This window comes from Callospermophilus lateralis, chromosome 3 (genome assembly GCF_048772815.1).
Source record: "Callospermophilus lateralis isolate mCalLat2 chromosome 3, mCalLat2.hap1, whole genome shotgun sequence".
In the NCBI taxonomy this organism is placed as follows: Eukaryota; Metazoa; Chordata; class Mammalia; order Rodentia; family Sciuridae; genus Callospermophilus; species Callospermophilus lateralis.
In genome coordinates this window covers 177,661,840-177,682,598 of record NC_135307.1, presented here as the reverse complement: position 1 = coordinate 177,682,598, position 20,759 = coordinate 177,661,840, and the positions used below count along the sequence as shown (strand labels likewise).

The window sequence follows — 20,759 nt, the reverse complement described above, 5'->3', positions numbered from 1 at the left end:
CTGAAGGGTACCTGGCATCTGTGGACAGCAGACTGGGCTAGGAATTCTGAGTACTCTGTTCCAAATTTACTCAGTGACCTTGGGTGACCTCTAGTGGCAAAGTGACACGGTGTCCCAGCAAGGATGTGTATGCAGGTTTATACAACATTTAGTTGGTATGTTTGCCTTTGTAGCGGTATTGGGTAGAAATGCCGTGTGTGTGTGTGTGTGTGTGTGTGTGTGTGTGTGTGTGTGTGTGTTTGTACCAGGGATTGAACCCAGGGGTGCTTTTACCACTGAGCCACATCCCCAGCTCTTTTTGTTCTTCTAAAATTTGAGACAGGGTTTCACTAAGTTGCTTAGGGCCTGCAATCCTCCTGTCTCAGTTCCCGAGTCACTGGGATTACAGGCATGTGCCACCACACCCAGGCTCCCGGCCCTTTTTGAGACTGAATCTTCCTAAGTTGCCCAGGCTGGCCTTGAACTGGTGATCCTCCTGCCTCAGCCTCCTGAGTAGCTGGGCCTACAAATGTGCACCACTGCGCCCCACTCTCCCCCACTTTAAGCATGCCTGTGTGGCTTGCCCAGCCCGTCTCTTCCTCTGGTGCCTGCTCCTCCCTCCTCCTGGGCTTTCTCCTAGCTGCTGGTCCTGCCTGTTCTCTACAGAACACTTTCTCTGGGTCCTGCCAGCCCCAGGCCAGCTCTGAGACCCGTGAGGCTGGGCTGAGCCCCTGTGCGCGTTCCTGGGGTAGTGAGTGGGGGTAGTTCCAGGTCCTCAACTGAGGCTTAGGATGCCAGGGCTATTCCTGATGAGTCCCCACCTTCCTCCAGGAAGGCCTTTGGTCTGCAGTAGTCCTGCCCAGATGACCTGTGACCCTTTCATGGGGAGATGACCAGTGCACACCCTTGCCTGAGAGACCCACCAGGACCTGGGTGGGCACAGGGTGGGGAGTGACTGGAACTGAGCCTGGGACGGTATTTGGCCTTGGTTTGGGGGTGAGGCTCTTTCGGGCTTGTTTTGGAACTGGGAGAGGAGGCTCCCCTGGGACCTGAGTGGGTCGAGTCTAGGCTTAGTCAGGGCCTCTGGGTGCTGCTCACACCCGCTTGCCCTGATCTCATACTGCCCTGCACTGTCGTCTGCCTGTCAGTGACCTCTACAGCAGGTCACAGGGCCATGGTGGGTGCAGCCTCTGTCCCCAGACCCTCCATTTCCACCCAGCGTCCCCAGTGTTCCAAAGCAGCAGCTGGTGCAGGAGGCTTTGGCTGGCTGGCTGGTGTCCTGGGGTGGCGTCTCCTTTCCACTGCTGAGGGTGCAGCCCAGAGCCCACCCTATGGCTGCTGGGGTGACAGGGTGGGGTCACCCAGGGCAGGTGATCAGGTCCCCACCTCCTCCCTGAGCTTCTGGGACACTGGCCTTATCCCTGCTCCAAGGCTGCTCCCTCTGCTGGTCTGCCTCAGCTCAGCGCATAGCCGCCCTACTTAGGGGTCCTGGCCCTGGGGTGTCAGGGACACAGGGCTGGGGACTTCTGGTCAGAGGGGGAGCAGGGCAGCCAGGGAGTGGGGGTGGGGTGGGGGGAGGCGAGGAGAAGGAGGGTTTGGGGCCCCAGGACCCTGATTTTACCAAAAGCACAGTCACAGACCCTGAGTAGTGCTCAGCCTTCTATTGGAGACTCTGCCTCCCTGGGGCAGGGGTGCCCAGGTGACCTGGGCACTCCCAGGAGAGGTGGACGGGCAGGGGCGGGGGTCTGGTGCTGTCCTCTTGGGGACGTGGCGAGCTCGTGCGTGTATGGGTGCTCATGAAGTGCTGTTGACACCAGGACCCAGGGCCGCATCCCCGGGGCAGCCTAGGGACAGGCAGCCCTCGCTCCCGAGGCCTTCGGTCTCCCTGGACCACGGTCCTTCAGGGGTCCTTCAGGGGTCCTCGGCCCGTGACTCTCGGGGCTGGACCACCCCTGGGCGGCCCGGCGGTGCGTGTGTGTGTGGGGCGGAGGGAGGGCCGGCCGAGGGCCCCCGGGGCTAGTCGTCCTTGTCCTTGGCCCCGTGCTTGAGGATGCGGGTGAACTCCACGTAGTTGAAGTTGCCCTTCTTGTCGATGGGCGCCTCGCGGTACATCTCGTCCACTTCCTCGTCGGTGAAGCGGTCTCCCATGGTGGTGAGCAGCTCCCGGAGGTGGTCCTCATGAATGGAGCCTGGGGGCCGGGCCAGGGTCTGTGAGGGCAGGGACCAGGGCTGGGACGCACCAGACCCCGACTCACCAGCCCACCGTCCTTGCCGACCTCATGGCCGGAGAGAGGCCAGGAAGATGCCACCCTAGTGTGCTCAGCTCAGGGAACAGGGGACTTGGGCCGGAGGGCCCAGGAGCCTGCCGGGTCTACCAGGAAGAGCTCTGCCCTAGTCCTGTCTGCAGGGCGTGGGGCTGTGGGTGCAGGGAGTGCTGGGCACACCGTTTTACAAGTGAGCTCTGCAGTTCCACAGCCTGAGTTGGAATGGTAATCTCCAATCTTTGCTGTGTGACCTTGGGCAAGGTCCCTAAGCTCTCTGTGCCTACTTGATCTGGAAAACAGGGCTGAAAATATCCCAACCTGGCAAGAGAACTGTAAAGATGGGAAAATGTTCTGGACATGCTGGGGCCAAGGCAGACCTGGAGCCACTGAGAGTCCACTGTTGCCACCTTCACTCAGCATGTCCCTGGGGACAGCTATCTGCGGTACAGAGGATCTGGCTGGCTGGGACTTGCTTCTGTTCCTTGTTGGCAAGAAGGGCGCCTGACTTGATTTCTGGAAAGCTCTACAGCAGAGGGACGGTGGGGGTGGGGGTGGGGGTGGGGGTGAGACGAGGAAGTGGGGCGGCTTGGTGGGCCTGGGCTGTCCTGTTAGTGGCCCTGGAGAGAGCAGGAGGAGCCTGGCTCTGGCTGCTCTGGCAGTGGACGGGGGAGGTGCCTGGCGGCCGCGGCTGACCTGAAGCCTCCTCGTCGAAGCAGGCGAAGGCGTTGCGGATCACGTCCTCGGGGTCAGTGCCGTTCAGCTTCTCCCCGAACATGGTGAGGAACATGGTGAAGTTGATGGGCCCCGGGGCCTCGCTCATCATGCCCTCCAGGTACTCGTCCGTGGGGTTCTTCCCTGCACAGGCGGGGGCCATCGGTGCTGCGTCCAGGCCCGCCTGGCACTGCCCTCCCCGCCCCACCGGTGGCCAGCTTAGGCAATGGACAGCACGGTGCTGTGGCAGGCGGCCTTCTGATTTGAGGCCTGGCCCAGCTGCCATGGTCCCCAACTGCCACCACCAGTCACCCTGCCCCTCTGGTAGGAGCATCTGCGGACCAGTGACCCTGTGAAGGCAGCCGTTGCCACTCCCACTCCATAGACGGGCAAGGAGGCTGGTCCAGGGCCACACAGCCAGCAAACTGGGAGCATGACACCAAACCATTCAAACCCAGGTAGCCTGACCTTGAGCTCCAGACAGAATTTCAAAAGTGGTCAGAGTAGCAAGTTTTGGTGTCACGCAGGCCTGGATTTGAACCCCAGCTCTGTGCCTTAGTTTCCCATGTCTCTTAGGAGCACTGTGAAGATGAATAAGGTAACGGCTGCAAAACACCTGTAGGGATGACAGGCACAGCCCTCACACTGGACTGAACTTATGGGCTCATCCAGCTCTACCACTTAGATGTGTGACACTGGACAAATTACTTAACCTCTCTGAGCCTCAGTTTCCTCCTTTAGGAATGATAATCATGTCTACCAGATGGGGAGGAGCCTTCGACGTCCTCCTCAACATATTGCTGTGTCCCTATGGGACGGTTTGTGGAGCTGAGGCTTAGGAGAGCTAGGACCTGCAGGGCTTGAGTAGAGCACCTAGGGCCACCCGCTCCCCTGGCTTCTGTCCCCCCCTTGGATGAAACTGGAGGGCCCCAGGTGAGAGCCCTGCTGGGCGGCCTCCTGGGAGAGGGAGGCTCCAAGTGAGCCTGGCCTCTAGAGAACCTGTCACTCCTACTCGGCAGGCAGGAGCCAGGGCACAGACGGGCAAGGAGCCGGTCCAGGGCCACACTGCCACACTGCCAGGGGAAGCAGCGTCCAGGTGAGCCCCCCTCAGGTGGCCTGTTCTCACCAGCTGCCTCAGGAGGGTGTGGGAGGCCAGGTGCCCGTTACAGAGGCAAGGAATGGGCCGCGCTAGGCCTTCCTGGGGCTGTTGGCTTGACGCTCTTGGCTTGACCACACGCTGCCCGGTGATGCCCGACTTCCTGCCTGGCTCTGGCCCAGGTGCCTTCACCAGGTCGATGGCGCTCCAAGAGCGGCTGCCCACGGCCAGCACATGCGGAGCAGCGGCCTGGCCTCTGGAGCGCGGTTTCCTCACTGAGCAGAGTGAGTTGGAAGTGAGCCCTGGGCCCTCAGGTGCCAAGATGCTGACTGGAGAGGTCACTGGGGTGGGGGAGGGGCTCCTGTCCCCCGGTGGCTCAGCTTCCACCTACAATGGAGCCTGCAGTTCAAACTCCTCTTCCTTCTTCTTTAATTCAGAGACTCGGTCTCACCAAGTTGCGCAGGAGGACCTTGAACTTGCCCCCTGCCTCAGCCTCCCAAGTCACTGGGGTCGCAGGCTTGTGCCCCCACACTGGCCCGCAGCTCACTCTTTCATTCAGCTGCCAGTCCTCTATTTTTATTTACTTTTTTGTGTTTTTAAAATGACTTGTTTGTTTCTTATTACTATTATCTGGTACTGGGATGGAACCCAGGGGTGGCTTTACCACTGAGCCATGTCCCAGCCCTTTTTATTTTTTGAGACAGGGTCTCTAAGTTGCTGAGCTTGGCCTCAAACTTGCAATCCTCCTGCCTTAGCCTCCTGAGTCATTGGGATTACAGGCATATGCCACCATTCCTGGCCCAACCCCCTTCTTTAAATCAAATGTCACTGGGTGTCCGATTCATGCATCTGCCCAAGACGGCCCCACTCTGCAGTCAGCCTGAAAATCCTGTGCTGGACCCCAGACACATTCCGGAACTGCTCTTTGCCTCAGTTTACCTGTCCACAGAGTGCGTGAAGCACGAGCAGCTGCCCTCAGGGCGGCTACCACAGGACTTGTGACAAAGGAAGTGCTCAGGAAGTGCGGAGCAGCCCTGCGGCCCCTGGGAGCCCACACCACCCGCTGGCCTGGTCCCTGCTCACCTAGGGAGGCCAGCATGTCATGCAGGTCCTCCTTGTCAATGAAGCCGTCCCTGTTCTGGTCGATCATGTTGAAGGCCTCCTTAAACTCTTGGATCTGGGACTGGTCAAACATTGCGAAAACATTGGACGTGGCCCGCTGTGGCCTCTTCTTGGTGGTCTTGGCCTTGGCCCGCTTGCTGGACATCTTGGCTTGAGGTGGGTGGAGCTTCCCTACAGGGAGGGGGTGCAGGGCATACCTGGGTCAGGGGCTCTCCCTGACTCCCCCAGATGGCTCTCTGCTGCAGGCCTGGCCTTCACAGCCTCCCACAGGCTCAGGCCTCCCAATACCCAGTTCTTCACAAAGGCAGACACTAGGAATTGAACCCAGGGTGTGGGCACACTTAATCACTGAGTCACACCTCCAGCCATATTTCTTTATTTATTGGTTCTGGGGATTGAACCCAAGGGTGCTTAACCATTCAGTCCACCCCCATCCTGCCCTTTTAAAATCCCCAGCCCTTTTTATTTCATATTTTGAGATAGGGTCTCACTAAATACTGAGGCTGGCCTTGAACTTTTGATCCTCCTGCCTTAGCCTCCCAAATTGCTGGGATTACTGGGGTGCACCACTGCACCCAGCTGGGCTCTGTGATCTTGAACAACTTCCTCTCCAAGCCCGAGCGTTCTCGTCTGGGAATGGGGATAAACTAACCAAGTGCTTGAAAAGCACCTGAAATGGTCCCGGCATAGAGTCAGGTATTTTTGCTCTGAGCAGGTAGGACTAGACATGTATGTCCTTTAATCCTGACAGCACTCACTGCCCAGCTCTCTCTCCCTCCAAGTGGCAAGATGGGGCTCCATGGGGGAGGCAGAGGGGGGTTCTGCTGGGCCTCCTTCCAGGAGCCCTGGGACCCACAGGAGGGGCCTGACCAGCAGGCTGCATGCCTGACATTCCTCAGCCCTCCCCATCCCACGTGCTGCCTGTGGGAGGCTCTGGGAACTCTGGCGTCCACCCCCCACACCGCACGTCCTCCCAAGGCAGTCTGCCAGCCCCTGGGTGAGTGACAGACTGGTTTTGGGCCCTGTCCTGTGCTTACAGGGGACTGAGGTCCCCAGGCTGAGTGGCCAGGTCCTATTCTCATTGTGCAGATCCAGCCTAGCATCTTTTCTGTCCCATTCACTGGCCACTTGGAAGCGCCAGGAGGTTCCTGCTGCCCCCAGCCCCTAAGCAAGCCTGTGACCTTCAGCCTGGCATTCAAGGCCGTGAGAGCCCTCCCGCCTCTCCCAGCCCGCACCCCTCCATCCTCTGCATCCCTCCCTCCTCCATCTTGCGCCCAGGCCCCAGGCTTCCTCCCAGGCCCTCCTGCAGGGCCCCTTCTTTTGGGCCAGGGCCTGCAGGGAGCTGCGCTCCCCACCCTTGTTTGACATCCACACTTGAAGCCCTCTCTCCCTCAGCCTGGGGCCAGCCGACTGGCACAGCCATGGCCACCATGGGCTGGGGATGCTTCGTGAGTGAATGGCTGTCTGAGGGCGGTCTGCTGCACAGATGGGAAACTAAGGTCCTCCCTGAGTCTTTGTCACAGCTGTGGGGACTATGTGCCAGAAGACCTAGTCCTGCTCCCCTCAGCAGGCAGAGGCCCCAGGAGGGGGGCTGCTCCTTTCTCCTCGGTTCCGGTTCTGAGCCCCGGTCCAGGGTCTCCTCTGCCTGTGTTACTGCTCTTCATCCAAGATCCCACAAGGACACCTTTCAAGTCATTCCCAGACCTTGACCTTTTGCTTCCTTCCTTCCTGTACTGGACTGAACCCAGGGGGGCTTTACCACTGAGCCCCATCCCCAGTTCTTATTTATTTATTTTTTTAAATTTTGAAATGGGGGTCTCGCTAAGTTGCTGAGGCTGGCCTTAAACTTGTGATCCTCCTGCCTCAGCCTTCTGAGTAGCTGGAACTACAGATGCACACCACCATGTCCAGCTGGCCCTGGGCCTATGGAAGCTTATGCCCGAGCTGGGGTTTGGCCAGTCCAGCATGTCCTTGGGGCCATAGTTGCCTGAAGTCTTGAGACTGGCTGCCTGTAGCCCACCTGTGTGGGAGTGGGAAAGTGCTGAGGGTAGGGAGTGCCATTGTCCCCAGAAGCCCGCCCCCTCCTCTCTGTGGCTTAGAGGGCCCAATTCTTCCTAAGCTCATTGTTCTCTGGGAACTTGGACTCATGGTGAGCACCAAAGGCTGCCACAGAAGTCCACTGTGCCCTCCAAGGCTGAGGTGATCATCAATGTCACCATCTGCCTGCAGAGCTCTAGGGCAGGTGTGCCCAGGCTCACCCGTGCTCTCTCTGGGCCCACCGGGGCACTGTGCCTTTGAGGCCACCAGCACGTGAAGGCCAAATAAGGTGTGCAGCCAGGATATGGTGAGGGCACCAGGCCCCTCTGTCCACTGGCGTGACCTTGGGAGGAAGCGGGTAGCGGCTCCAGGTGCACGGTTCAGGCAACAGGCAGGAGAAGGTGAATGTGTGCCCCTAAGGGGTGAGGGCCAGGGGAGGCCAAGACCCTAGCAGGCTTGGGTTGGGGGGCAGCAAACTGTGCCCCGAGGTCCTTGAGGCCTTGACAAAGAGGCTGACCATGCAGCTCCCCCCAAGGGGCCAAGGCCTGTTGCCACAAGCAGGTTGAGAGACCAGGGTCAGACACAAGCCAGGGGCCTTGGGCCCTGGAGCCAACACTTCCTCCTCCCCAAGGTCCCAGTCACCAAAGACCAGACAGTGGATACTGGGCCTGGCTGTGACCAGATGTCACCTTTCTCCTATAGTGTCTGAAATTCTACAATAACAGCAAAGACTTGGGTAGAAGCCAGATCAGGCCTGTGCCCCTTTGCTGTGACTGGGCGATGCCAGGGGCCCTGCTAAGGGCTCCCCTCATCTGAGGGTGAATTACTTGACTTCCCTCAGAGCTGCCAGAGCTGGAGGCTGAGAAGATGGTCCAGACGGGGGAAGCTCCAGGGTCAAAACACACAGCACTTGGTGTGAGTGTGTGTGTGTGAGAAAGACGACACACACACTCCTGGTCACCATCCCTGTCTCCTGCCCAGGGTGTGGGACTGGGATAGGAGAGGGGACACGGGTGCTCTGGAAGGGCATGGAGGCTGGCAGGGCTCAGTATCCCAGAGGCACCTGGCTTCTTGAGACAGGGAGTGCCGGCCACCTCAATACCCTTCTGGGACCCCCGAGTTCTGGGCGTGGAGACGCAGAGCGGGACAACTTGTTCCCTCGCCAAAGGACCATGTTTCCCAGATCCAGGGTCAGTCCCGCTGCCGCCCAGCCCCAGGCTCGGACCCCCGTGGGAGCGAGTGAACTCGCAGCCCAGCCCGCACCGCTGTCCTCGCCCAGCAGACCCTTGCCTTCCCTGTCCCTGGGGCCTGTGCAGAGCCGGTGACGGCCGCGTCGCCGGCCAGTCCGACCACCTACTGTAGACACCCTGCGCTGGCCGGGGCGGGCTCCCACCTGGTGCGGAGAGGCGCTGGGGCGCGGAGAGGCGCGGCTGGCGATGCGCTCTGCCGGGGCTCTGGCTCTGGCCGGGGTTGGGGCTCCCGCTCCGGCCGGGGCGGGGGCGGGGCCTGCGCCCGGGGGCGGGGCCGGGGCGGGGCCAGGCGGCGAGGCGGCCGCGCCTTACAAGGCAGAAGAATGTGCGTGCTGGGCCGGGCGGGGCCCGGGCGGAGGGGCCGCGCAGCCCCCCGGCCTTATTTGGCCTTCACGTGCGGGCGGGGAGGCGGGGGTGGTCACCCGACTTCATTGCTGCTCCTGTCTCCAAAGGCGACAAGGCCTTTCTTGGGTACAGGGAGGGCAGGTGATGGGGGGGGAGGCAGAGCCTCCGGGGGTCCCCGTTTCTCAGACTCCTCCCCGCATTTTTTCCCGAAGGCCCTGCTGTCCAGCGCGAGTCCCGTGGGAGGAGTGGCTCCCAGCAGGCCAAGTATGGCCTTTTCCAGTCGGAGGCTGAGCTGGACAACTTGCATGTCGCAAAGGACCAATCATCCTCAGGCCAGGGGCCAACACAGCCTCCTGGGGAACTTTCCAGCACCCAGATACTTACTCTGTAAGCAGTAAGGGGCACCTGCTATCCGCCTGGCAAGGTGCTGGGGACGCCGCGGTGCGCCACGGCCGCCCGCCCAGGACGCGCTGTGTTTGTGGAGGGCGATGCCACGAGCACTTAACTCCGAGCGTCTAGGACTGAGGACGAGGAGCCTGGATGGAGAAAAAAGCAGACGAGGGCAGAGTGACTGGGGTGTGTGGTGCGGTGCAGGCAACCTCCCGGGAAGTGACTTCTGAGCAGGTTGCAGTGGTGGAGCCCCGAGTGGAGCTCCCCGGGCTCCGGGCCAGGGAGCGGCAGGACGGGGTCTGAGAAGCAGGAGGAACTGTTCAGTGTGAGCAGAAGGGAGGGCGACCTGCATGTGTCTGCACCCGGTCCCCCTGCAGCCTGCCTTGGATAGAGGAGGGGGTCCTGGACGAAGCTGGGAGAGTAGGGAGGCCGAGCAGTGCGGGTGGAGAAGGGTGGGCTCCCGGGCGTGTTTCTGTTGGTGCAGCCAATAGGGCTGCGGGTGCACAGGGGTGGGGTGAAGGGGAAAATCAAGGTTGACTCCAAGGTTTTGGGTCTGAGCAACCGGAAAGATAGAGCTGTTATTTCCTGAGATGCGGGTGGGACACTTGTGGGTGGAGCAGGTTTTGGGAGTGATTTTCATTTAGACATATTAAAAAAAAAAAAAAAAAACTTTATTTTTTAAAAAGAAGTTCAGGCTTACAATAAAGTTACAAGAATTGTACAAAGTACTCCTGTATACCTTCATCTAGGTTCTCCTTGGGCTTTTCTTTTTTCTCTCTCCATATATATATAAAACATATATTTATCTCCATCTCAAACATTTGAAAATAAACAGTATACATCATGCCCTTTTATCCCTAAATTTTCAGTATCATCCAAAAAAGAGTATTGTCTTACATGTCCTAGTACAATTGCAAAAATCTAAAAAAATCATATTGATTCAATTACCGAATTTACAATCCATATCCCAGTAGTGCTAATTATCTCAATTTGTCATTTATAGAAATTTGTTCCAACCAAGGATCCAATCAAGAGCTTGTGTTGCTTATTCCTCTCCCTGGTTATTTTGTTTGATGTTTGTGGTAAAATAACATAAAACTTGCCATTTGGCCCTTTTTCAAGTGTGGAGTTTTGTGCTGTTAAGTAGTTGTCTTGTAGTGCAGCCACCAGCTGGGACTCTGTGTCCATTGGACACTAACTGCAGGTCCCCTCTTCTCCCAGCTTTGGTAATGCCATTCAGCTTTGCTTCTATGAATCTGATGACTCTGGAACCTCATATGAGTGGAATCAGATAGTATTTGTCCCTTTGTGACTGGCTTATTTGTTTATTTATTTTGGCTTATTTTTCTTAGCATAATGTCCTCAAGATTCATCCAAGTTCAATATATGTCAGAATTTCCTTCCTTTTTAAGGTCGAATTGTATGAAATTCTATCATGTTTTATGCCATATTTTGTTTTTGTATTCATTCTGCTGATGGATATTTACCTTGTGGCTAAATTATGCTGTTACAATTGGGGGGAGTATAGCTCAGTGGTAGGGCACCTGCTTAGCATGTGGGAGGCTCTGGGTTGGATTCCAAATAACCAACAAGACACACACACTCACACACACACACAGAGTAAATGGATGAATAATGCTGCTATGAACATGGATGTACAATACCTGCCCAGTCTGGCTTTGAACTCCTGAGTTCAGGTGTTCCATGCCCCAGCCTACGGGTGTGTACCACTGGACGGAGCTAGAAATCCATCTTTTAATGCATTCATCAGTTAATGGACACTTGGTTGGTTTCCTCTTCTTACCTGTCATGAGAAATGCTGTTTCAGACATTTGCATATGAGTTTATGTGTTGATATATGTGTTCATATTTTTAGGAATGTAAGATTTTCAGAGTAAGATCACTAAGTGTGTTAGTCCGCCTTCTGTAACTGTAACAATTACCTGAGATAATCAGTTTATAAAGAGAAAAGGTTTATTTTGGCTCATAATTTTGGAAGTTGCAGTTCAGGATCAGTTGGCAGCACATCATTCTGAGAGCGTGTGCTGGAGTAGACTTACTACATTGTGAGGCAGGGACAAACGAGAGCAAAGAGAGGCCCAGGTCCCAAAAGTCCCTTCAAGGGTATGCTATCAGTAACCTAGAGGCCTCCCCTAGACCCTACTCTTTTTTTTTTTAAATATTTATTCTTAAGCATTAGGTGGACACAATATCTTTAATTTACATTATGTGGTGCTGAGGATTGAACCCAGTGCCTTGTGTATGCTAGGCGAGCACTCTACCACTGAGCCACAACCCCAACCCCATCTTGTACTCTTTTTTGAGACAGGGTCTTACTAAGTGGCCCAGGCTGGCCTCAACTTGTGAGCCTCTTGTGTCAGCCTCCCAAGTATCTGAGATTACAGGCAGGCTCTTTGTGTATTTTGTGCCATATCCAAGAAACTATCCAAAACTATTGCTTTGCCACATACCTGTAATCCTAGCTCTTGGTGAGGATGTACCTCTGTGGTAGAGTGCTTGCCTGGCATGTGCAAGGCCCTGGGTTCAATCCCCAGTACCACAAAACACCACCTCCGCTCAGCAGTTCTGGAGGCTGAGGCAGGAGGATTGCAAGCCCAAGGCAAGCATGTGCCACCTGTCCAACCCAATTTCCTTCTTTTGTGTTTGACTATCCAGTTTTTCTAGCACTTTTTAAAATAACTTTATTTTATTTATTTATTTTGTTTGTGTGGTGCTGAGAATCAAACCCAGTGCCTCCCACATGCTAGGCAAGCGCTGTGCCACTGAGCCCCAACCCCAGCCCCACCATTTGTTTTTGTTTTAATATATTTTAGTTGTCAATGGATCTTTTATTTTATTTATTTATATGTGGTGCTGCAGATCCCAACCCCAGCCCCACCATTTGTTTTTGTTTGTTTATTTTTGGTCTTTACCAGGGGCACTTTACCACTGAGCTACAGCCCAAACTTTTTTGTTTTTTATTTGAGGCAAGGTCCTGCTGAATCTTGCTGAGGCTGGCTTTGAACTTGTGACCCTCCTGCCTCAGCCTCCAGAGCAGCTGGATCACAGGCGTGCACCACAATGGTGGCTGGTTCCAGACCATTTGCTGAGATTTCTTTCTCCACTGAATTGTTTGGCACTGTCAGTTTCCATGAATGTATGGGTTTATTTTTGGACTCTGAGTTCTAATTCATTGACATGTACATCTACATCTACCCTTTGGCCGTAGGGCATAATCTTGTTTAGTGTTATAGTGGGTTTTGAAATTGTGAAGCATGTCATCTAACTTTATTCTTCCCTTTCAAGATTGTTTTGGCTTTTCAGGGTACCTTGCCGTCCCATGTGAGTTTAGGATCAGGTCATCAATTTCTGCAGAAAAGGGTGCTGGGATTTCATAAGGATTGCTTTGCATCTGCAGGTAGATCATTTGGTGTGGAGTGGGGCATGGGATGCTGCCGGGTTTCTATTCTCGTGACTAAAAGGCTCAGGGGTCACTCCAATTGAACTGGGCTGACTGGGCTGCGCAAAATAACCACACAAGAGACACAAATACCTTTTTCTTTGGGGTCACTGTGACGGCTCCTCTGGCCTTAAGGGTCCACAGAAAGAGAGAGAGAGCGCACGCACTGACCCTTTTTATTGAGGAGAAGTTATTTAAATGAGGCAAGGGGTCAGGTTTCAGGGGGCTGAGTATCTTCAGTCAGCAGGTTGACTGACACCTGGGTAGGCCACACCCAAGGGCACAGTATGAGAAGGGGACACACACAAGGCATTTCCATGGAAGATTCTATCCTAAACACGGCAAGGGGTTATATTACAAAGGAACAGGTGAGCGTAGCTCCACCTATGGGGCTGTAGCAAGACACACCCATGCACGAGAGACACTGATCACATTTCTGTGACTGAGCGCCTCAGCACCCAGCCGGGGAATGTGACCCAGTCACGTGTAAGGTTGGTCTCCCACAGGATGCCTCTCCATTTAATTATATCTTTCAAGGGGCTGGGGATGTGTCTCAAGTGGTAGTGCGCTCGCCTGGCATGCACAGGGCACTGGGTTCGATCCTCAGCACCACATACAAACAAAGATGTTGTGTCCGCCGAAAACTAAAAAAAAAAAATTACATCTTTTAAAATGTGTAGTTTCTTGTTAAATTTATTCCAAAGTATTTTGTTCTTTTTGATGCTATTATACCTGGAACTGTTTTCTTAATTTCCTTTTCAGAGTATTCATTGGTAGTTGATCTGCGTTTATTCATGATACTTCTTCCACCAAGTGTAAGGGTTCTTCCCTCACACCAACCAACTCTTCAATTCTCGGGATACCTATTGGGAGTTCTACAATTCAGTTCAATACTGACAGAAACTGGAGTTAGCCAGCCTGCCGGGGCTGTAGCTCAGTGGTAGAGTGCTTGCCTAGCATGTGTGAGGCACTGGGTTCGATCTTCAGCACCACATATAAATAAACAAATAAAAAAGGCATGCTGTCCATCTACAACTACAAAAATAAATAAATAAATAAATAAAAATAAAAGAAAAACTCCTATAGGCTTAGTGCCTTTGTCCTGAAACACAAGTATCAGGATCCCAGGTTACCCACACTTCTGTCCAACTTGGCTTTCATCAGCGGTTCCCACAGCCGTTCCCCAGATTTTTAAAAAAATATTTTTGTAGTTGTAGGGCTGGGGATGTGGCTCAAGCGGTAGCCTGGCATGCGGGCGGCCCGGGTTCGATTCTCAGCACCACGTACAAACAAAGATATTGTGCCCGCTGATAACTAAAAAATAAAAATATTTTAAAAAATTCTCTCTCTCTACCTCTCTCTCTTTAAAAAAATAAATAAATAAAATTAAAAAAATTTTGTAGTTGTAGATGGACACAATTCCTTTATTTTACTTGGTTATCATATGTAGTGCCAGAAATCAAACCCAGTCCTCAGGCACGCTAGGCACGTGCTCTACCACTCAGCCCCAGCCCAGCCCCAGCCCCAGATTTAATAATTTGCTAGAGCAGCTCACAAGCTCTTGGAACTCAGGAACACAGATTGCTTACTGTTGTAGGGACATTTTAAAGAGTAGACTCAGGACAGCCAAGAGGAGACCGATGCACAGAGCAGGGTGTTGGGGGATAGGGCACCCCTCTCCAGCTGGCCACGTCCAGAACCATGTCCTCACCACCCCAGAAGCACTCCAGATTCTGCCATGTCTTGTGGAGGCTTCCATGCAGAGGGCTGGATGATTAAGTGGAACTGAGGGCCCACCCTGTGGTCATGTCTTGGTGGTTTGGTGACCAGTTTCTGCCCTGGAAATGCCCATCACCCCCATCTCACTAGTATACATACAAATGACTCTAGAGATTCTGAGGAGCTCGGAGCTGTGTGCAAGGAACATTTCTTTTTTTTTTTTTGTATCACGATAATGCACAGGGATATAGTTGGGTTTTGCATACTGGTGCCTTCTGAAGTCATTTATCATCTTAATAGTTCTTCTGTAGATACCTAAGGACTTTCTATATGGAAAATTGTGTTTATCTACTATTATAGTTTTACTTCTTAATTTCTGATCTGGATACCATTTATTTGTCTATGCTTATTAATTTTTTATTTTAATTTTTTTAAAAAATTGTAGTATTGGGGCTGGGGTTGTGGCTCAGCCATAGAGCGCAGGCCCAGCATATGCGAGGCCCTGGGTTCGATCCTCAGCACCACAACAAAATAAATAAAATAAAGGTCTTGTGTCCAATTACAACTAAAAAATAAATATTTTTTTTAAAAATTATAGTACCAATTATTTCCTTGCCTGATTGTCTTGGCCAGAACCTCCAGTAGTATAGATACACAGGAGGTTCTGGCCAAGATAATCAGGCAAGGAAATAATTGGTACTACAATTTAAAAAAAAAATCTATTTTTTAGTTGTAGTTAGACACAAGACCTTGTAGAAGTGGTGAGGAGGCCCTCTGGGCCTTGCTCCTGATCTTAGGGGGAAGCCTCAGACTTTTACTAGTGGGGTGGTGAGCACTCTGAAGCTTTTTTTGATGCCCTATATAGCTTGAGGAAATTCTGTTCCGTTCCTACTTGGCTGGCTGTTTTTTACCATGAGTGGGTAGGTGAGGTTTTGTCATATATTTTTGTCACGCTTTTTCAGTATCCGGATGTCTTTAGTCTCTTGATCTGGAAGTGTGTCTTAGCTCTTCTTTCTCTTTCTTGACACATATTCGGAGAGCCCAGGCCTGTTAATTTGTGCTCACTTGATTAGCTTCAGGTTTTTTTTTTTTTTGAGGAGGGGACACACTCTCACTATGTTGCTATGTTGCTCAGGCTGGTCTCTAGCTCCTGGGCTTGAGGTCCTCTGGAGGAGCTGGGATTACAGGTGTGCCCTGCTGGGCTCCTGATTTTACTTTTTTTTTTTTACAGGGATACAACCACCATGTGGGGTGCCCTTCTCAGTGCTTCACCCCGGAGACTTGTAGTAGCTGTTGTCCTCTTTGTAGGCGATACTAACTTTGTTTTGGTGCTGTGGACTGAGCCCAGAGCATCTACCACTGAGTTATATCCTCAGGCTGTGGATTTAAATGTAGGAGTTGTCAGTCTAGCCAGAAAGTAGCTGAGGGTCCCCAATGGTCCTTTTTATTTTTTATTTTGAGATAGGGTCTTGCTAAATTGTGGAGGCTGGCCTTCAATTTGTGATCCTCCTGCCTCACCCTCCTGAGTAGCTGGGATTACAGTGTGCACCATTGTGCAGGCAAGTGATATTAACTTTGACCACCTTGTTCAGGCAGGTTTCCCTCAGAAAGTTACTACTAAATCCCTTTGTAATGAACATTTTTATTACCAAATAATTTGCTGGGAGTTATTTTGACACTGTGAATATTTTGTTCTTCAAACGTTCACCCACTCCTTTTTTTTTTTTAATGTTGATGGAACTTTATTTATCTATTTATCTATCTATTTATTTATTTATATGTGGTGCTGAGAATTGAACCCAGTGTCTCACACATGCTAGGCAAGTGCCCCATTGCTTTTTATTTTTGGTACTGGGGCTTGAACCCAGGGCCTCATGCATGTTAGGCAAGTGCTCCACCCTTGAGCCACACCCCAGCCTTCAACCATTTGTACTTTTATTTTTTTTGGGGGGGGTACTGGGAATTGAACTCGGGGGCACTCAACCACTGAGCCACATCTCCAGCCCTATTTTTGTATTTTATTTAGAGACAGGGTCTCACTGAGTTGCTTAGTACCTCACTTTTGCTGAGGCTGACTGACTCTGAACTCAAGATCCTCTTGTCTCAGTCTCCTGAGCCATTGTGATTACAGGTGTGCGCCACTTGGGCAACCCCGCGGGTATTCTGAAAGGCTCCCCCTGGCTGCCACATGGAAGGGGCTGGAGTGGCAGTGGAGACTGGCTGGTTTGCAGCATCTGCCAGACACTGCCACAGTTGGAACCAGCCCAGACGCTGCGGCAACAGCATTCACCTGCATGGGCCATACATGGAGGGGAGCAATGACTCTGTCCTGCTGTTCTTAAGGTCCCTGAGCCCAGTGCTGATCCTGGTGGGGGTGAGGTCTCTGCAGGACTCTGGGGACTTGCAATCTTCGGGGAGCTTGGAGTTCTAGAGAGGAAAGCTGGGCCTCCTTGCTCTCAGGTGCGCAGCCCTGTGTGGGGGTTCCAGGGACTCATGAGTGGCTTATGGCCTCCTTTTCCCATGGGCCCCTTTCCTGGCCATCTTGTAGCCTTCCAGGGGTGCTTCCTGCCTCTGCCTGGGCTCCCCTCTGTCCTGGCAGAGACTGGGCTTTGGAACCACTGAAGCCAAGGACTCTTTCCCAGCTTCTCTGGTAAGCTGCTCTTAGCCTTTCCCAAGGTGACACGTCTTCCTAGTGGAAGAGTGTGCCATCTGTGGAAGGTGGGACATCATCTAAGTCATAATCTTGTCAAAACTGTTTACTCTGAATCTAGTCAAAAGAAAACATAATAAATCCAAATTATGCAACATTCTATGAGATGCTTGGCTACTTTAACATATAATTATCAGGAAAACAAAAAGAAAGGCAGGGAAATTTTTTGATTCAGATACTAGAGAAACATGCTAACAAAATGAGCCAACCTTAACTGGACCCTGATGGACAGGGAAGAGCCCTAGGGAGCATTATGCGGGCACCTGGAGCTTGGCACTTTAGGTGACATGAGTGCCTGGGCTCTTGATGCTCTCCTGGGTAAGGGAGGCCCTGTCTGGAACATTCTTCTGTGGAATTTGAGAGTGATAATGGTAGGATTGCCAGGCATGAAACGTCTTCATTCTTGGGAGTTGCACAACATGTTTTGGTGCCACTCTGCCAGGAGGGCCAGGAGTAGAGGCCCAGATTCTGCATGTTGCTCCTCATCAGCTGGTGCTTCTGATATGGGCAGCAGGGTCCTTCCTGGGCCTCTCACTGTAGCAGAAACCCTCAGTCTCTGAAGAGCTAAGGGCCACCCTAGGCCCTCAGGCCCACAGGGGCAGCTGGGCTGCTACCTGCTGGTGGCCTTGAAGCCCAGCTTGATTCCTCACCTGCCTTCACTCATGGCTGGCTGCTGGGACCCTCTTCACTCACCTTGAGCTCACTCTGGTTGGTCTCAGGGCAGGAGTAGGTCTGGGAAGGCACAAGCTCCAGGAGTTCATCAGAGCCTCCCACGGTCACTGACACTCGGCCACCACTACCAGACACTGGGATCCAGGAATGAGGGCAAGGTGCTCTGAGCACAGGGGGACTGGCTACAGGGTTGGGTGGGCTCATGGGGTTGGACAAAGCTCTTGGGAAAGGGAGACCTGTGGTCACTGGTAGCCTGGTTTGGCTGGACCGAGAGGAAATGGTGACTGTGGTTCCACAGTCTGGCCTGAGGGCTTGGCCTGAGGGCTTTCTAAAGGCACTTTCTCTCCCTCAGTTGGTAGGCAGGGTTGGCACCTACCATGCCTTCTGCCTGGAATGCACTTTCTTACCCCCAAAGCTGCTCAGTTCCCTATCTTCTGGTGGGGACCAGAACGCTCCTGCCCAACCTGGAGGAACCAGCTCCGGTTCCCGCAGCCTCCTTCCACAGCATACCCTTCTCTGTTGTAGACTTGAACTCATCACTGAGTTTTTTTTTTTTTTTTCTTTTTCTTTTTTTGTGGTGCTGGGGATTAGAACCCAGGGCCTTGGGCATTTGAGGCAAGCACTCTACCAACTGAGCTATACCCCCAGAGCCACACTATTGGGGTCTCTCCTGCCCAGTGAGATTGTGCGGCCTGCACAGCCCTGCACCTTTTAAAGGTGAGTCAGGCAGAGGAGGCGGCCAAGCTGACTCCCCGGACCCTGAGCTTGGCAAGTGTGTTGGTACACGTGCTGCCCGGGGGAAGCAGCACTGGGCACTGGGTAGCCTGTCCTGGAAGGTGTGCAGAGTCGGATCCGAGGCCAGCCCGCGGAGCTCTGTAGGAGCAGCTCCTCAGGGAGCCTTCCTCACAGGCAGCTGCAGGGCAAATGCTGCACTCTAGCTTCCCAGGCCAGACCTGCGATTCGCCTTTTCACCCAGGATCAGAGAGCTGGCACTAGACAGTCGGAACCGTGGCCTGTCTGCTTCCTGGGGCGTCTACTGCCACTCCCCTCCCCGGCCCACGCACTGCAATAACACCGGAAGCCGGGGTACACGTTACCTCATTTATTCTCACAACATGCCTGTGAGGTAGGGAGGGGCAGGGACTGTCCCCATTTTACAGAGGAGGAAGTTGAGGCACACAGAGGTCAAGTGACTTGCCCAAGGTCACAGACGGCGGCCAAGCTGGATTGGGGCCCCAGAGCAGGCCCTTGGTTCACCCAGGGGGACCCCCTGCAGCACGCGCCGGACAAGAGGATGTCTCCAATGCCCTGGAGTTGTATGCCCAGTACCGAGCAGCCCCTGGCATGCCCAGTGCCCCGCTGCCCTTGCCTGGCCTGCCCCACCCCGCCCTGTAGGCCCGGGCCTCTGCAGCTCAGGGCTCCTGACACCCGGGAGAAGGGATGGGGCAGGGAGAGGATTGGGTTAAAAAAACAGAACGGACGGAAAACTCAAGAGGCTGGGCTGGCGGGGGTGGGTGGGAGGGACAAAAAAAAAAGGGGGGGGGGCTGCTTACACACAAGGTCTATATTTTTACACACACTTGTACACACACCTAGATATAGTACATGTAAAAATATATGCTATTCACACACCCGCCTCCTGCCAGGTGCCCCGAGAGCCGGTGGTAGCGCAGGTGGCAGGTGGGCAGAGGGCGTTGTTAAATATACACTCTAAGGTCTATGTGCATATGTACACATACATACAGACACCGCCACCTGCCCTTGGGCACTGGACAGAGGCGCGGCCAAGGACAGCCAGCCCCTGGAAGCCACTCTGAGTCCTAAATTTTCTTTTGCTGAAGGAAGAAGGGGCTGGAGAGAAGGAAAGACTGGAGTCTGGATGCGCAACCGTGGCTGTGCCTCATTCCCCCAGAGACCAGCGCGTTCCTCATCTGCTCAGAGGCAAGTCCTGTCCGACGTCGCCTGGGGCAGCGGGAGGCCCTCCGCCTGTGCGTGCTGCGTGAGTGCGTGCGTGGGAGACTGTGTGTGAGCACTTGGTGGGGGGGAGCCGTCGGGCTCTCTGCTCTCCCGGCCTCGACCCCAGAGGTGGAGACGCAGAAGCCGCTGGCCATGGTGGCGTCCCCGTGTGAGCTCTGAAGGGAAAAGAAAAATGTAAGAATGAAAAATCCAAGGTCAGCGCGGGGTAGCTGGGAAAAGGAGGGACATGGCAGGTGCCCAAGGCTGCCCTTGGACTGTCGTCGTCTTGTAAACAAGCTAGTTGAAGTTCTCATTAGATAGAACAAGTAAAAAGACCGCAGTCTGAGGCTGGGCCGGGAGTTGCCGAAGTCCACCTGTCCAGTCCACCACGGCCAGCGGGAGGGAAGAGAGTTTTTAGCTTTGTTGAATTTGTGTGTGTGAAGTCTCCATAACCTAAAGCTGGGAGGGACCCAAAAAAGCCAAATCGTGAGCCCTTGTATGCGTCAATTTGAAAGTTGGCTCAGGGTCTCTAAAGAGAATAACCATACTAAAGGTTGAGAAAATTTTGTTCCATTCTCATTAAGATTTTTTTTTGTGTTTTTTAAACACTTTAAAATTGTTTCCTTCCTTCTTTCTTTATGGTCTCAGAGCCTGGTCTGGGCCTCAGGGACATAAATTTCGATGCTGTCTGCGCTCTCTGTGGCCGAGTTCTGCCGCACGGAAGCTGCCCGCTTGGCTGCCAGAAGTCTTTTGCGGGCCTCCTGACGCTGCTTGTCTCCTGCGTCTGAGGCCTTGTCGCGGCTCACTGCTGGCTTGGATTTGGCTGGCTTCTTTGGGACCGGAGGGGGTGGTTTCTTCTCTTCCTTTAGTAAGACAGTGAGGAGGGAACAAAAATAAAATAAAGGTGCCACGTTTTGTGTGGCGCTGCCCCCAACTAAATGCTACAGCTGGATCTCCCACCCCAGCCTCCCTGCACTGGGCACAGGCAACACACCTGGAATCAGGAAGCCACAAGAAGCGATGATAGTGGGAGTAGCACAAGGCAGAG

General features: G+C 53.6%; 2 protein-coding genes across 6 annotated transcripts in view; both read right to left on the bottom strand.

The window, feature by feature from the left end:
• Nucleotides 1–1,624: 1,624 nt before the first annotated feature.
• Nucleotides 1,625–8,694, bottom strand: Myl9 (myosin light chain 9). Its single transcript, XM_076849073.1, has 4 exons — nucleotides 8,603–8,694; nucleotides 5,134–5,343; nucleotides 2,937–3,098; nucleotides 1,625–2,168 (listed from the first exon to the last, which is right to left on the bottom strand). Exons 2-4 carry the CDS (start codon nucleotides 5,315–5,317, stop codon nucleotides 1,996–1,998), a joined length of 519 nt encoding a protein of 172 aa, XP_076705188.1. The 5' UTR covers nucleotides 5,318–5,343; nucleotides 8,603–8,694; the 3' UTR covers nucleotides 1,625–1,995.
• Nucleotides 8,695–18,842: 10,148 nt separating this feature from the next.
• Nucleotides 18,843–20,759, bottom strand: part of Dlgap4 (DLG associated protein 4) — a 77,706-nt gene continuing 75,789 nt past the window's right edge. For all 5 annotated transcript variants that reach the window (XM_076851802.1, XM_076851800.1, XM_076851801.1 and 2 more), the window contains one exon: nucleotides 18,843–20,574. In XM_076851802.1, coding sequence (XP_076707917.1) covers nucleotides 20,356–20,574 — 219 coding nt within the window. In that variant the 3' untranslated portion in view covers nucleotides 18,843–20,355. The remainder of the gene's footprint in view (nucleotides 20,575–20,759) is intronic.